Below are 16,388 nucleotides of genomic sequence, written 5' to 3'. Positions count from 1 at the left end.
CCGCCTCCCCGGCAATGGTGTCTTGTGCCACCATGCAGGCGCCGTCGCCATTTTTAAAGGGCTTCAAGCCCCCAGCAAAGATTTAAATTTTTAACATACGAACATACATACGAATATACGTACCAACATATGAATTAGGAGCAAGAGTTGGCCACTCGGCCCCTCGAGCCTGCTCTGCCTCATGGCTGAACTGATTACTCCACATTTCCACCTACCCCCAATAACCTTTCACCCCCTTGCTTATCAAGAATCTATCGACCTCTGCCTTAAAAATATTCAAAGACTCTGCTTCCACCGCCTTTTGAAGAAGAGAATTCCAAAGACTCACAACCCTCTGAGAGAAAAAAAATTCTCCTCAACTCTGCTTTAAATGGGCGACCCCTTATTTTTAAACAGTGACCCCTGGTTCTAGATTCTCCCATGAGAGGAAACATCCTTTCCACATCCACCCTGTCAAGACTCCTCAGGATCTTTTATGTTTCAATCAAGTCACCTCTTACTCTTCTAAATTCCAGCGGATACAAGCCTAGTCTGTCCAATCTTTCCTCATAAGAAAGCCCACCCTTTCCAGGTTTAGTATAGTAAACCTTCTCTATACTGCCTCCAGCACATTTACATCCTTCCTTAAATAAGGAGTACAGTACTGTACACAGTACTCCAGATATCACCAATGCCCTGTATAGCTGAAGCATAACCTCCCTACTTTTGTATTCAATTCCCCTCGCGATAAATGATAACATTCTATTAGCTTTCCTAATTACGTGCTGTACCTGCATACTAACCTTTTGCGATTCATGCACGAGGACACCCAGATCCCTCTGCATTTTAGAGCTCTGCAATCTCTCACCATTTAGATAATATGCTTCTTTTTTTATTCTTCCTGCCAAAGTGGACAATTTCCCACTTTCCCACATAATACTCCATGTGTCAGGTCTTTACCTACTCACTTAACCTATCTATATCTCTTTGTAGCCCCTTATGTCCTCTTCACAAGTTACTTTCCTACCTATCTTTGTGTCATCAGCAAATTTACAACCATACCTTCGGTCTCTTCATCTCAGCATTTATATAAATTGTAAAAAGTTGAGGCCCCAGCACAGATCCCTGTGGAACACCACATCTTGCCAACCAGAAAATGACCCATTTATGCCTACTCTCTGTTTCCTGTTAGCTCGCCAATCTTCTCTCCAAGCCAATATATTACCCCCTACATCATGAGCTTTTATTTTCTGCAATAACCTTTGATGTGGCACCTTATCAAATGCCTTTTGAAAATCTGAGTACAATACATCCACTGGTTCCCCTTTATCCACAGCACATGTAACTCCCTCAAAGAACTCCAATAAACTGGTTAAACATGATTTCCTTTTCACAAAACCATGTTGACTGTGCCTGATTCCTTTGAATTTTTCTAAGTGCTCTGCTATAATGTCTATAATAATAGAACATAGAACAGTACAGTACAGTACAGGCCCTTCGGCCCACGATGTTGTGCCGAACCTTTAACCTACTCTAAGATCAAACTAACTACCTACCCTTCATTCTACTATCAGTCATGTACCTATCCAAGAGTCGCTTAAATGCCCCTAACGTATCTGCTTCTACTACCACCGCTGGCAGCGCATTCCACGCACCCACCACTCTCTGTGTAAAGAACCTACCTCTGACATCTCCCCGAAACCTTCCTCCAATCACCTTAAAATTATGCCCCCTGGTGATAGCCCTTTCCACCCTGGGAAAAAGTCTCTGGCTATCCACTCAATCTATGCCTCTCATCATCTTGTACCCCTCTATCAAGTCACCTCTCATCCTTCTTCGCTCCAATGAGAAAAGCCCTAGCTCCCTCAATCTTTCTTCATAGGACATGCCCTCCAGTCCAGGCAGCATCCTGGTAAATCTCCTCTGCACCCTCTCTAAAGCTTCCACATCCTTCCTAGTTTTAGTTTTTAGTTTAGAGATACAGCACTGAAACAGGCCATTCGGCCCACCGAGTCTGTGCCGACCATCAACCACCCATTATATACCAATCCTACACTAATTCCATATTCCTACCACATCCCCACCTGTCCCTATATTTTCCCTACCACCTACCTATACTAGTGGCAATTGCTAATGGCCAATTTACCTATCAACCTGCATGTCTTTGGCATGCGGGAGGAAACCGGAGCACCCGGAGGAAACCCACGCAGATACAGGGAGAACTTGCAAACTCCACACAGGGAGTACCCAGAATTGAACCCGGGTCGCTGGAGCTGTGAGGCTGCGGTGCTAACCACTGTGCCGCCCTATAATGAGGCGACCAGAACTGAACACAATATTCCAAGTGTGGTCGAACCAGGGCCTTATAGAGCTGCAGCATAACCTCGCGGCTCTTAAACTCAATCCCCCTGTTAATGAAAGCCAACACACCATACGCCTTCTTAACAACCCTATCAACTTGGGTGGCAACTTTGAGCGATCTATGGACATGGACCCCAAGATCCCTCTGTTCCTCCACACTACCAAGAATCCTGTCTTTAAGCCTGTATTCCGCATTCAAATTCGACCTTCCAAAATGAATCACTTCACACTTTTCCAGGTTGAACTCCATCTGCCACTTCTCAGCCCAGCTCTGCATCCTGTCAATGTCCCGTTGCAACCTACAACAGCCTTCCACACTATCCACAACTCCAGCAACCTTCGTGTCATCGGCAAACTTGCTAACCCAGCCTTCCACTTCCTCATCCAAGTCATTTATAAAAATCACAAAGAGCAGAGGTCCCAGAACAGATTCTTGTGGAACACCACTGGTCACCGAGCTCCATGCTGAATACTTTCCATCTACTACCACCCTCTAACTTCTATGGGCCAGCCAATTTTGTATCCAGACAGCCAACTTTCCCTGAATCCCATGCCTCCTTACTTTCTGAATGAGCCTACCATGGGGAACCTTATCAAACATCTTGCTAAAATCCATATACACCACATCCACTGCTCTTCCTTCATCAATGTGTTTTGTCACATCTTCAAAGAATTCAATAAGGCTTGGGAGGCATGACCTGCCCCTCACAAAGCCATGCTGACTGTCTCTAATCAAACCATGCTTTTCCAAATAATCATAAATCCTGTCTCTCAGAATCCTCTCCAATAATTTGCCCACTACCGACGTAAGACTGACTGGTCTATAATTCCCAGGGTTATCCCTATTCCCTTTCTTGAACAAGGGAACAACATTTGCCACCCTCCAATCATCCGGTACTATTCCAGTGGACAGTGAAGACGCAAAGATCATCGCCAAAGGCGCAGCAATCTCTTCCCTCGCTTCCCATAATATCCTTGGGTATATCCCGTCTGGCCCCGGGGACTTATCTGTCCTCATATCATTCAAAATTTCCAGCACATCCTCCCTCTTAACCTCAACCTGTTCGAGCATATCAGCCTGTTCCACGCTGTCCTCACAAACGACCAGGTCCTTCTCACTAGTGAATACTGAAGCAAAGTATTCATTTAGGACCTCCCCTACCTCCTACGACTCCAGGCACAAGTTCCCTCCACTATCCCTGATTGGCCCTACCCTCACTCTGGCCATCCTCTTGTTCCTCACATAAGTGTAGAACGCCTTGGGATTTTCCTTAATCCTACCCGCCAAGACTTTTTCATGTCCCCTTCTAGCTCTCCTAAGTCCATTCTTCAGTTCCTTCCTGGCTACCTTGTAACCCTCTAGAGCCCTGTCTGATCCTTGCTTCCTCAACTTTAAGTAAGCTTCCTTCTTCCTGTTGACTAGCTGTTCCACATCTCTTGTCATCCAAGGTTCCTTCACCCTACCATCCCTTCCCTGCCTCATCGGGACAAACCTATCCAGCAAGTGCTCCCTAAACAACCTCCACATTTCTGTCGTGCATTTCCCCGAGAACATCTGTTCCCAATTTATGCTCCCCAGTTCCTGCCTAATAGCATTGTAATTCCCCCTCCCCCAATTAAATATTTTCCCATCCCGTCTGCTCCTGTTCCTCTCCATGACTATAGTAAAGGTCAGGGAGTTGTGATCACTATCACCGAAATGCTCTCCCACCGAGAGACCATTTGCGACTCCTCAGATACTGAAGTAGTCCGTGTAGAAATGCAGCAAGACCTCGACAATATCCAGGCTTGGGCTGATAAGTGGCAAGTAACATTCGTGCCACACAAGTGCCAGGCAATGACTATCTCCAATGAGAGAGAATCTAACCATCTCCCCTTGACATTCAATGGCATTATGATCACTGAATCTCCCACTATCAACATCCTGGGGGCTACCATTGATCAGAAACTGAACAGGAGTAGCCGTATAAATACCGTGGCTACAAGAGCAGGTCAGATGCTAGGAATCCTGCTGTGAATAACTCACTTCCTGACTCCCCAAAGCGTGTCCACCATCTACAAGGCAGAAGTCAGGAGTGTGTTGGAATACTCTCCACATATCTGGATGGGTGCAGCTCCAACAACACTCAAGAGACTTGACACCATCCAGGACAAAGCCCGCTTGATTGGCACCCCATCTACAAACATTCACTCCCTCCACCACCGACGCACAGTGGCAGCAGTTTGTACCATCTACAAGATACACTGCATGCACCAAGGCTCCTTAGACAGCAGCTTCCAAACCTGAGACCTCTACTACCTAGAAGGACAAGGGCAGAAGTTACATGGGAACACCACCACCTGCAAGTTCCCCTCCAAGCCACTGACCATCCTGACTTGGAACTATATCGCCAGTCCTTCACTCTCACTGGGACAAAATCCTGTAACTCCCTTCCTAAAAGCATTGTGGACCTACCCCACATGGACTGCAGTGGTTCAACAATGTGGCTCACCACTACCTTCTCAAGGGCAATTAGGGATGGGCAATAAATGCTGTCCTAGCTAGCGACACCCATACCCCATAAATGAATAAAGAAGAAGGAGGCTTGGCCAGTTGTTGCAGTGCATCTTGTATATGATACATACTGCTGCCACTGTGCGTCTGTTGTTGAGGGAATGAATGTTTAAGGTAGTGGATAGGGTGCCGATCAACTGGACTGCTTTGTCCTGGATGGTGTCGAGCTTCTTGAGTGTTGTTGGAGCTGCACCCATCCAGGCAAGTGGAGAGTATTCCATCACACTCCTGACTTGTGCCTTGTAGATGGTGAACAGGCTTTGGGGAGTCAGGAGGTGAGTTACTCACCGCAGAATTCCCAGCTTCTGACCTGCTCTTGTAGCCATAGTATTTATATAGCTGGCCCAGTTAAGTTTCTAGTCAATGGTAAGACCCCTCACATTCCCCACTCCCCCACCCAGGATGTTGATAGTGGGGGATTCAGCGGCGGTAATGCCATTCATTGTCAAGGAGAGATGGTTAGATTTTCTTTTGTTGCAGTTGGTTGGCACTTGTGTGGCATGAATGCTTCTAGCCACTTATCAATCCAAGCCTGAATGTTGTTCTTCAAACAATATGTTGAGGAACCAACCAAGGAATAGGTTATTTTAGACCTGGTAATGTTTAATGTGACAGAATTAATTGATGATCTCATGGTCAAGGATCCTCAAGGGAAGAGTGATCTTAACATGATAGAACATTCAGTTTGAGAGTGAGAAATATGGGGCTGAAACTAGTGTCTTAAACTTCAATAAAGGCAATGACAATGGTATGAAGACAGAGTTAGTTAGCTAACGTAGACTGGCAAAATAGGTCAAAAGGTAAGATGGTAGATAAGCAATGGCAGATATTTAAGGAGATACTTCATAATTCTCAACAAAGATATATTCCATTGAGAAAAAAAAGACTCGATGAGAAGGATGAACCATCTGTGGCCAACTAAGGAAGTTAAGGATGATGCTGTGAAGATTGTGGTAGGTCAGAAAATTGGGAAAACTTTAGAAACCAGCAAAGGATGGTCAAAAAAAGGAGAAATTAGAATATGAGAGTATGCTAGCAAGAAATAGAAAAACAGATAGGAAAAGCTTCTACAAGTATCTGAAAAGGAAGAGAATAGCCAAAACCTTGAGAAAATTAATTGTATATTCCAGAAATAGCTCTCTCTCTCTTATTAAGAATGATTCTCTAGCAGTCTGCCAGGCTGACAGACAGAGGACAGCGTAAGCCTGTTATCTCTACCAAGGACATGATTCTAGCACAGGCTCTGAAACAAGGCATTCCTAAAGCTGATAAAATGGAGCTTCGTACCCTCTCTAGACAGTGTCTGGCAGAAGTTTACAAACGGTATCTGCAAGTGATAAGCCACCAGGTGACTTCAGGGGGCACAGTGATTGACATGGGACACTCACCAGCTCTTAGAAATAAAGTATTTCAAGAGGGAAATAGTCAGTCTTCTTTGGACAGGAGACAAGGAGAGTGTCCCAAAGTGCAGCCTGTGCTGACTTTGGCCTAACACTTTGGGTAGCTCAAGATGACTGAGGACCCAGAGGACTGAAGAGACCGCCAACACCTCATCTGCCGGGGAGATTGCCAACACTGTTCTGCCCCTCTGTACGATCTTGGATCGGCAATCTGTTCAATCTGTTACGGGTTGTATGACTTTTCTGTCTATTTAGCTTATGTATCATATTCAAACTGCTGCTTCTTAATATACCTTATGCTTAAACTGTTTTAAAATCACAATATGAACTCGACCCCCTTCTTTGGGTATCTGTGGCTCCTGAACATATATCTTACTGGGGAATTAATAATGAGAAACAAGGAAATGGCAGAGACTTTGAACAAGTATTTTGTTTCTGTCTTCACGGTAGAAGGCACTAAAAGCATCCCAAGAACAGTAGAAAAACAAATGGCAAAACAATCATGATCACTAGAGGAAAAAGTACTAGGAAATCGACTGGGACCAAAGGTTGACAAGTCACCTAGACTTTGTAGCCTGCATCCTAGGGTCTTAAAAGAAGTGGCTTCGGAGACAGTGGATGTATTGGTTGTAATCTTCCAAAATTCCATAGATTTTGGAAAGGTCCCAGTGGTTTGGAAAACCAAAATGTAACGCCTCTATTCAAGAAAGGAGGGAGACACAAAGCAGAAAACTATAGGCCATTTAGCCTAACATCTGTTATTTGGAAAGTGTTGGAATCCATTATTAAGGGGGTAGTAGCAGGACATTTAGAAAATCATAATACAATCTAGCAGAGTCAACATGGTTTTATGAAAGGAAAATGGTGTTTAGCAAATTTATTAGAGTTCTTTGAGGATGTAACAAACAGCGTGGATAAAAGGAAACCAGTAGTTGTTGTATTTGGATTTCCAAAAGGCATTCAATAAGGTGCCACTGAAAAGGTTACTGCACAAAATAAGAACTCATGGTGTTGAGGGTAATATATTAACATGGATAGAGGATTGGCTAACTAACAGGAAACAGAGAGTCGGGATAAATGGGGCATTTTTAGGTTGGCAATCTGTAACTAGTGGAGCGCCACATGATCAGTGCTGGGGCCTCAACTATTTACACTCTATATTAATAACTTGGATGAAAGAAGAGTATATTGTAGAAGAATTTGCTGATGATACAAAGATAGGTAGAAAAGCAAGTTGTGAGGAGGTTAAAAGAGTCCGCAAAGGGATATAGATTGGTTAAGTGAGTGAGCAAAAATTTGGCAGATGGAGTATAATGTGGGAAAATGTGAGGTTATCCACTTCAAAAGAACAAAGAACAGTACAGCACAGGAAAAGGCCATTCGGCCCTCCAAGCCTGCGCCGATCTTGATGCCTGTCTAAACTAAAACTTTCTGCACTTCCGGGGACCGTATCCCTCTATTCCTATCATATTCATGTATTTGTCAAGATGCTTCTTAAACGTCCACCACCTCCCCCGCCAGCAAGTTCCAGGCACTCACCACCCTCTGTGTAAAACACTTGCCTCGCACATCCCCTCTAAACTTTGCCCATCGCACCTTGAACCTATGTCCCCTAGTAACTGACTCTTCCACCCTGGGAAAAAGCATCTGACTATCCACTCTGTCCATGCCACTCATAACTTTGTAAACCTCTATCAGGTCGCCCCTCCACCTCCGTCGTTCCAGTGAAAACAATCCGAGTTTATCCAACCTCTCCTCATAGCTAATATCCTCCAGACCAGGCAACATCCTGGTAAACCTCTTCTTTACCCTCTCCAAAGCCTTCACATCCTTCTGATAGTGTGGCGACCAGAATTGTACACAATATTCCAAGTAGGAAGAATAGAAAAGCAGAATATTATTTACATGGAGAGAGACTGCAGAATGCTGCAGTACAGAGGGAGCTGGGTGTCCTCGTACATGAATCACAAAAAAGTTAGCATGCAGATACAGCAAGTAATTAGGAAGGCAAATGGAATATTGGTCTTTATTGTGTCACACACACCAGGAACTGAATTTTCTGCTCCTGCCCCCGCTCAAATCTACAGCTGTTTCTTTTTTTGAAATGTTATAGAAATTTTGTACCTTTGCAATTTCTTTTTTTAAGAATACCCCACCTGTTTGAAAACTTCTCTTTCCACCTCACCCCTACTCAGCTCACTCCTTATCTTTCTATACTCTGATCCATTGCAATCTGATGTCCCTGTTTGTGTACGAGACTTTCAACTGGAATATTAAATCTGATCGCATTATAATCACTACCTCCATGGATAAAATACACAATTCTACAGGTACAGGTACACTAATCTAGGGGTACAGATATTTAGATCTAGGGGTACAGGCACCCATAATCTGGAATAGAGATATTCAGATGTAGGGATACTGGTGCACAGATCTAGGGCTACAGCTAAATATGACAATGAATAAGAAGCAATGATATAATCATCAATCTGTAGAACATATCAGTTGGTGCCCTCTAAGCAGGATTGGAGAGTACTACATCCATGGAAACAGGCAACATATATTTGGTATCAGGGATTAGATGGCCTTAAGAAGAAAGATTTCAAAAACTAGAAATGTACTAAAATGGCTCGGGAACATTAAGGTTTTTTAAATACTGAAGGATGTTGAAAAGAACAGTGCAGACATTTTCCTTTTCCTATTGGTTGGTGTATCAGTAACAAGAGTTCAGAGACTGAAGCTGAGTTCTTGGCCTGGATTTTGCAGTCTGTGACAAAGTGACAGCATTCTCCACTGACCTTGAAGAAAGCTGCCCGCAAGGATCTAGCAATCCCTGTGGAGTGGATTTCACCCTTGCCCATGTCAATTTGAATTTGGCACCAAGTCTAGGAGATTTCCAGGCATCCATCAACAGCAATGTTATCAAGCAGGGTAAGCAGCCAATAGTATTGAAGAATTCTCACAGCAAAACCAGGAAGTAAAATGCATTGATTATCCTTCATTTTGTTAAATACATTTTACAGAAATAAAGATTGGAATATACATATTACAAGCTGAAATATCATAAACAAACATTAAAAAATTACACTAAAAAGCTATGGAATTTTTATTATGATGGAAAACATTGAAAATACAAATTATAAAATTAGTTTACCAGAGCCAGAGAGGTTCTTCAGCAGTAGTTATGACTTTAATACACCGCTAACAACCCAGTTACTGCTCGTTAACAATGCATAACTTTTTTTGGGTGGGGGGTGCGTGGTGTCTAACAGTGAAATTACAACGTAAAAGAGGAAGTTCTTGACCATTCCATGATTTTTAAAGATTTTTGTCTGCAGGGACTTTAACAGTGCGCCCTGTGGAGGAGCAGAGAATCAAACTGACAGAAAGCTCTGGGTTTCCAAGTTTAACTGTGCATGTGTGGACCCCAGAAGCTGCCGTCAGTTTCAGTTGTACTGATAGTGAATGCTGATTGTTTAGTCATTACAACTACAAAATCCAGGCCATAAGGTTTGGAGGAAAACAAGGGTAAATTGAAGACAGATCTATCAAGACAGTTATAAGGCAATTAGATAAATACATAAAATATTAATGGTTTGGGAAAAAGAGCAGAGAAATGGGATTATAATAGCTAGCTTGGATACCGAGCTAGCATTAGTGAAATGGTTTGAATGAGTTGGTATTTCATGATTGAATGCTAGCTCTTGGCATTACTAATCATGATTGATGTTGCACATAAGGTGACAGGAACACCCACAGTATGATCACAGTACATTTGGTAGCATTAATAATTTGATACCTGCCATGGGTATTCTCCTTTGAAAGTGTTTGATCCACCCACGATTCTTCCCCTTCTCTCAGATTCATTAGACATATTCATTTGCTTGATCAAAACTGGCACTTTTCCACATGGATATGGCACTTTTAAAAGAAAAGTAATCATTTAGTCTTCCATCAAACTAACTTCTGATAAATATTATTGTGTAAATATAATTGTATATATAATTGTATAAACTTAAGTTTATTCAACAAAATTCCAGTAACCTCCTTACTCCTGAAACTATGAAGCCTGGGTGAAATTTTGAGTTCCACATCAGCACAATCAGTACCACTGCCTTCACACAGTGTGTTGGGAGGTAGAATACAGAAGAAGGCAAGAAACCAGGATTGACTGGTGAGTTATGTGGTATGAAAAGTGGTGATGTATTTCATATGTTAGTTCAGTAATGGGCATGGTAATGTCTGCAGATGAGCGTGGGAATGCGTGTGGTACGGCACTGTGGTCATGTGTGTGGTGATTAAACTGCTGTGCATGATGAGTGTCGCGATGTGTGTGGCAATGGGTGTGTTGATGGGTGTGGTATGGCAGTGAGGTGCTCTCCGTGAGTTATAGAGTTTGCCCACCTGCCTGTTAGCTATTCGGTCCCTGCCCTCTATTCATTACCGGCTTGACCCCTCAGAGTTTGGTTGTTTTGAACCTTTGTTCTTCTCATAGTGTAGGTCAGTTGTGAAGGAAAGACAATATGAATAACCTTTAGCAATGCAGGACTTTCCATCCTCCCCAAGGCTGTAGTCCTCTGTACAGCGGCATTCACGAGATGAATTGACAACATCACTGCAGAACTGTTCACAATAGCCATTCTCGAAGATACATTCAACTCTCGTTGTTTTTTCTAAAAAAAAAAGAGAAATAAGTCAGATGCAAGCATTAATCAGTGCTGGACATATATACACCATAGATATATCTCTCTGTGTATTATATAGAAGTATATATGCACTAAACCAATATCAATACCATGTATGAATATACAAATATATATGCCTTATATATAAATAGATATGTACTATAAACAATGAATATAGTCTTTACAAGTGTATACTTTTTTATATACACTACCTATATATTGTTAAAATTGCTTTATCTTATTACCTGTAGATACATCCTAAGGACGTTCCATGTTAAGGTGCCACCTCTGTAATGATCTGCAATGCTTGTAGGTGTAGCTGTAATAGGAATTACCTGGACTGGTGGTTTTATGTCATGTTTTTAGTCACCATCCATTCCGTGTGACATAAATTCCACTTTAGACTGAGCTGCAGTTTGCAGGCTCTCACAAAACTGGGTGGCACTAAGCAGTGGGATTCTGCCATCTATCCCTGGCTCGAAGGTGGAATCAGCCTACAGGATTAGGAGAAACATGTACTCCCGCCTCTTTAAGATGGAAAGATGTCTGTCTACCTTCTGTCATCTATTTCTTTCCAATTACGCCTGAGCCCCACTGCTTGCTCCCACTCATGACCCTTGCTGGCTTGTCACTACTGTGTCTGGCCTAACAGTCAGGCCCTCGCCTGGTCTTCAGCCTCACCTGGGGTCAGGCTCTGACCTAGCTTCCATTGTTTAGAATCTCTGCTATTAGAACCTGAGCATGATACAGGACCATTTCCAGGTCCCAATCCCGTTCTGATTGTCAAGGCGCCTGCCTGCAAGGTCTTCCTGGAGGCGGGCAATTAACAGTCTCTTTCCAGGTCCGCCATCCAATTAAGGATGGTGGGCGAGACCCTGAGGTTGCAATCAGAGGGCCTGCAGCCTTGGAAGGATGGTAACTGCACTGCCAGAGTTGGACACTGCCTCAGTTGGAGGGAACTGCGAGGGAGCCTCCATCTTGAGGCACCTTCTTGAAGTGTTTTGGATTCAGTTACATCAATGGTGGTCACAGCTGCTATACCATCTCTTTGGAAAGCAAACCTCTCCACAGGATGGCGGGCGGTGGCAGCTGTGGCCTACCGATGACTGCGGCCCCCTTGTGGGGGGGGGGGGGGGTTAAAACAGGAGGAATTGCACCCCCTCCCCCCCCCCCCCCCAGGCCAGTTGGTGGCAAGTCACCTCCAAGCACCTGCTGGGCTTGGCCGTCAGTGGGCAGCCCATTCTGGCAGTGTCCCCAGTTAGCCCACAAATGGGAAGTTAGATATTCAGGGCGGTTACCTGCTGCTGAGGGGTGGATAGTCTCTGCCAGTGATGACCTGCCAGAGGTGGGAATGCACTGACTCACTGGCCCAATGCCAACTTCTCTGAAATTCCACCCAGTCCCACCTTGAAGCCAGCCCCCACAAAAGCAGAAGGTTTACACATACTGTTGCCTCTGTTTTTAAAAATAATAATAAATATGAGAGGTTCGATTCATAGAAAATTGCAATCAGCAATCCCAATACACAGATACCCATCTCATTGCAACCTGCTTATTCACCACAGGAAATGGGCTGCACCTCAGCACAGCAGTCTCATCAGTTACCCTCTACTTGTTGCTCCACATGTTCTCCCATTACCCTCCAATCTCCTGTCTATCCTCTCGCTCCCTCTCCTGGTTCCTAATTCCTGCCCCCGATTCCCCATCCTGTCCTACTCCTCCTTTTCATCTTCACTTCCTTCGCCATCCTGCCTCAGCTTCCCTCTGTTCATCCTGCCCCCACATCCCCCTTGATTCTGCCTCTTCCTTTCTGCTTTGCTTCCCCTGTGCCAGGTCCATTCTGACTTCCATTGTTGCAGCCTTCCCTTGACCATGGGTTAATTATCCCCTGTCCTCCAGCCCGTGTGACTTCAAAACTACACTTTGGTCAGAATTTTATGCCCCCTCTGGAAGTGGGCTAGGAGGCAGGGGGGATGGGGCATTTCAAAAGGCGTCTCATACAGTGCCACACAACAGACTTGTGAGCAAACTTGTAGCTCATGGAATAAAAGGGATGGTAGCAACATGGATACAAAATTGGCTGAGTGACATAAAACAAAGAGTAGCGGTTAATGGATGTTTTTTGGGCTGGAGGAAGATTTGTAGTGGAGTTCCCCAGGGATCAGTGTTGGGACCCTTGCTTTTCCTGAGATATATTAATGACCTAGACCTCGGTGTACAGGGCACAATTTCAAAGTTTGCAGATGATATGAAACTTGGAAGCATTGTGAACGGTGAGGCGGATAGTGTAGAACTTCAAACGGACATAGACAAGTTGGTGGAATGGGCAGACAGGTGGCAGATGAGGTTCAATGTAGAGAAATGTGAAGTGACTCATTTTGGTAGGAAGAACATGGAGAGACAATATAAAATAAAGGGTACAATTCTAAAGGGGGAGCAGGAGCAGCGGGACCTGGGTGTATATGTGCATAAGTCATTGAAGGTGGCAGGACAGATTGAGAGAGTGGATAATAGAGTACAAGAGCAAGGAAGTTATGTTGAACTTGTATAAGACACTAGTTTGGCCTCAGCTGGAGTATTGTGTCCAATTCTGGGCGTCGCACTTGAGGAAGGACATGTGGGCATTGGAGAGAGTACAGAAGAGATTCACGAGAATGGTTCCAAGGATGAGGAATTGCAGTTATGAAGATAGACTGGAGAAGTTAGGACTGTTTTCCTTGGAGAGGAGAAGGCTGAGAGGTGATTTGATAGAGATATTCAAAATCATGAGGGGTCTAAACAGAGTAGATAGAGAGAAACTGTTCCCACTCATGAAAGCCTCCCTAGGTGGTGAAATGCCCATCCAGTGCTTGTATAATACCAGTGGTGGTGAGAAAATGCCCTTCAGTGGCCATTAATTGGCATTTAAGGGTCTCAATTGGTTTGAGGATGGGCAGGCTACATGTCGCCTCCGTGCCCTGGTAAAATATCAACAGGGGAAATAGGTGATGAACACGGCACCCCTTGCTATCTCATCTGATTTTACACCACACACAGAATCACACAGAATCATTACAGTGCAGAAGGAGGCCATTCGGCCCATTGTGTCTGCCCTGGCACTGAGATGGCAGGGGGAATGATGTAGTTCCTTCCATAGATCTACCAAGGAAATGTAGCGTCCACGTCATGGACAAGCTGAAAACAGAGCTGGACACTATGGAGAGGCAAGGAATAGTCAGGTGTGTTCAACAGCTCACAGATTACTGCAGCTCGATAACAGCTGTAGTCAAAAAATATGTCACCATCCAGGTGTGTTTGGATCCCAGAAGGCTGAACAAGGTGTTAAATTGTTGTCCTCAAAAGCCCCACATTAGAAGAGCCAAATCTGAAATTCGCAAGAGCCAATTTTTTCAAAACTAGTTGCAAAGCACGGGTATAAAAGCAAAATACTGCGGATGCTGGAAATCTGAAACAAAAACAAGAAATGCTGGATTCACTCAGCAGGTCTGGCAGCATCTGTGGAAAGAGAAGCAGAGTTCCGAAGAAGGGTCACTGATCCGAAACGTTAACTCTGCTTCTCTTTCCACAGATGCTGCCAGACCTGCTGAGTGAATCCAGCATTTCTTGTTTTTGTTGCAAAGCACGGGTACTGGTCGGTCCATCTCTCCGAACGTTGGTAGGAATTGACAACTTCCAGGACTCCATTTAGGCGATACTGCTTCTTGCATCTACTATTTGGCTTATCAGTAAGCCAGGATTTATTTCAGCAACACATGGATCACGTTACAGAGAATGTGCTAGGGTGTATATGTATCGCTGATGATATCACAGTTGTGGGGACATAATCACTGACCAACGCAAACAGATGGACCGCTGGGTTGAGCACTACCTAGAACTGTACTCCAGGGAGAATGCTGTCACTGAGACTGCCCTCAATGCAGCCCAGCCTCTACCAGTCATGGATGAGCTGGACATACAGCCAACCAAATCGGAACTCAGTGATGCCATTGATTCCCTAGCCAGCGGAAAAGCCCCTGGGAAGGACAGCATTACCCCTGAAATAATCAAGAGTGCCAAGCCTGCTATACTCTCAGCACTACATGAACTGCTATGCCTGTGCTGGGACGAGGGAGCAGTACCCCAGGACATGCGCGATGCCAACATCATCACCCTCTATAAAAACAAAGGTGACCGCGGTGACTGCAACAACTACCGTGGAATCTCCCTGCTCAGCATAGTGGGGAAAGTCTTTGCTCGAGTCGCTCTGAACAGGCTCCAGAAGCTGGCCGAGCGCGTCTACCCTGAGGCACAGTGTGGCTTTCGTGCAGAGAGATCGACTATTGACATGCTGTTCTCCCTTCGTCAGATACAGGAGAAATGCCGTGAACAACAGATGCCCCTCTACATTGCTTTCATTGATCTCACCAAAGCCTTTGACCTCGTCAGCAGACGTGGTCTCTTCAGACTACTAGAAAAGATCGGATGTCCACCAAAGCTACTAAGTATCATCACCTCATTCCATGACAATATGAAAGGCACAATTCAACATGGTGGCTCCTCATCAGAGCCCTTTCCTATCCTGAGTGGTGTGAAACAGGGCTGTGTTCTCGCACCCACACTTTTTGGGATTTTCTTCTCCCTGCTGCTTTCACATGCGTTCAAATCCTCTGAAGAAGGAATTTTCCTCCACACAAGATCAGGGGGCAGGTTGTTCAACCTTGCCCGTCTAAGAGCGAAGTCCAAAGTACGGAAAGTCCTCATCAGAGAACTCCTCTTTGCTGACGATGCTGCTTTAACATCTCACACTGAAGAATGCCTGCAGAGTCTCATCGACAGGTTTGCGTCTGCCTGCAATGAATTTGGCCTAACCATCAGCCTCAAGAAAACGAACATCATGGGGCAGGATGTCAGAAATGCTCCATCCATCAATATTGGCGACCACGCTCTGGAAGTGGTTCAAGAGTTCACCTACCTAGGCTCAACTATCACCAGTAACCTGTCTCTAGATGCAGAAATCAACAAGCGCATGGGTAAGGCTTCCACTGCTATGTTCAGACTGGCCAAGAGAGTGTGGGAAAATGGCGCACTGACACGGAACACAAAAGTCCGAGTGTATCAGGCCTGTGTCCTCAGTACCTTGCTCTACGGCAGCGAGGCCTGGACAACGTATGCCAGCCAAGAGCGACGTCTCAATTCATTCCATCTTCGCTGCCTTCGGAGAATACTTGGCATCAGGTGGCAGGACTATATCTCCAACACAGAAGTCCTTGAAGCGGCCAACATCCCCAGCTTATACACACTACTGAGTCAGCGGCGCTTGAGATGGCTTGGCCATGTGAGCCGCATGGAAGATGGCAGGATCCCCAAAGACACATTGTACAGCGAGCTCGCCACTGGTATCAGACCCACCGGCCGTCCATGTCTCCGTTA

General features: G+C 44.8%; 1 protein-coding gene across 1 annotated transcript in view; it reads right to left on the bottom strand.

Annotated features, from left to right (window-relative positions):
* Window positions 1-16,388, bottom strand: part of LOC137374084 (coagulation factor VII-like) — a 116,631-nt gene that overhangs the window by 50,580 nt on the left and 49,663 nt on the right. The window contains exons 5-6 of the mRNA XM_068039841.1: window positions 10,827-10,967; window positions 10,094-10,215 (exon numbers count right to left, since the gene is read on the bottom strand). Coding sequence (XP_067895942.1) covers window positions 10,094-10,215; window positions 10,827-10,967 — 263 coding nt within the window. The remainder of the gene's footprint in view (window positions 1-10,093; window positions 10,216-10,826; window positions 10,968-16,388) is intronic.

This window comes from Heterodontus francisci, chromosome 10 (assembly GCF_036365525.1).
Source record: "Heterodontus francisci isolate sHetFra1 chromosome 10, sHetFra1.hap1, whole genome shotgun sequence".
Taxonomy (NCBI): domain Eukaryota; kingdom Metazoa; phylum Chordata; class Chondrichthyes; order Heterodontiformes; family Heterodontidae; genus Heterodontus; species Heterodontus francisci.
The sequence above is the reverse complement of the archived record's forward strand: the minus strand, read 5'-3'. Positions and strand labels throughout refer to the sequence as shown.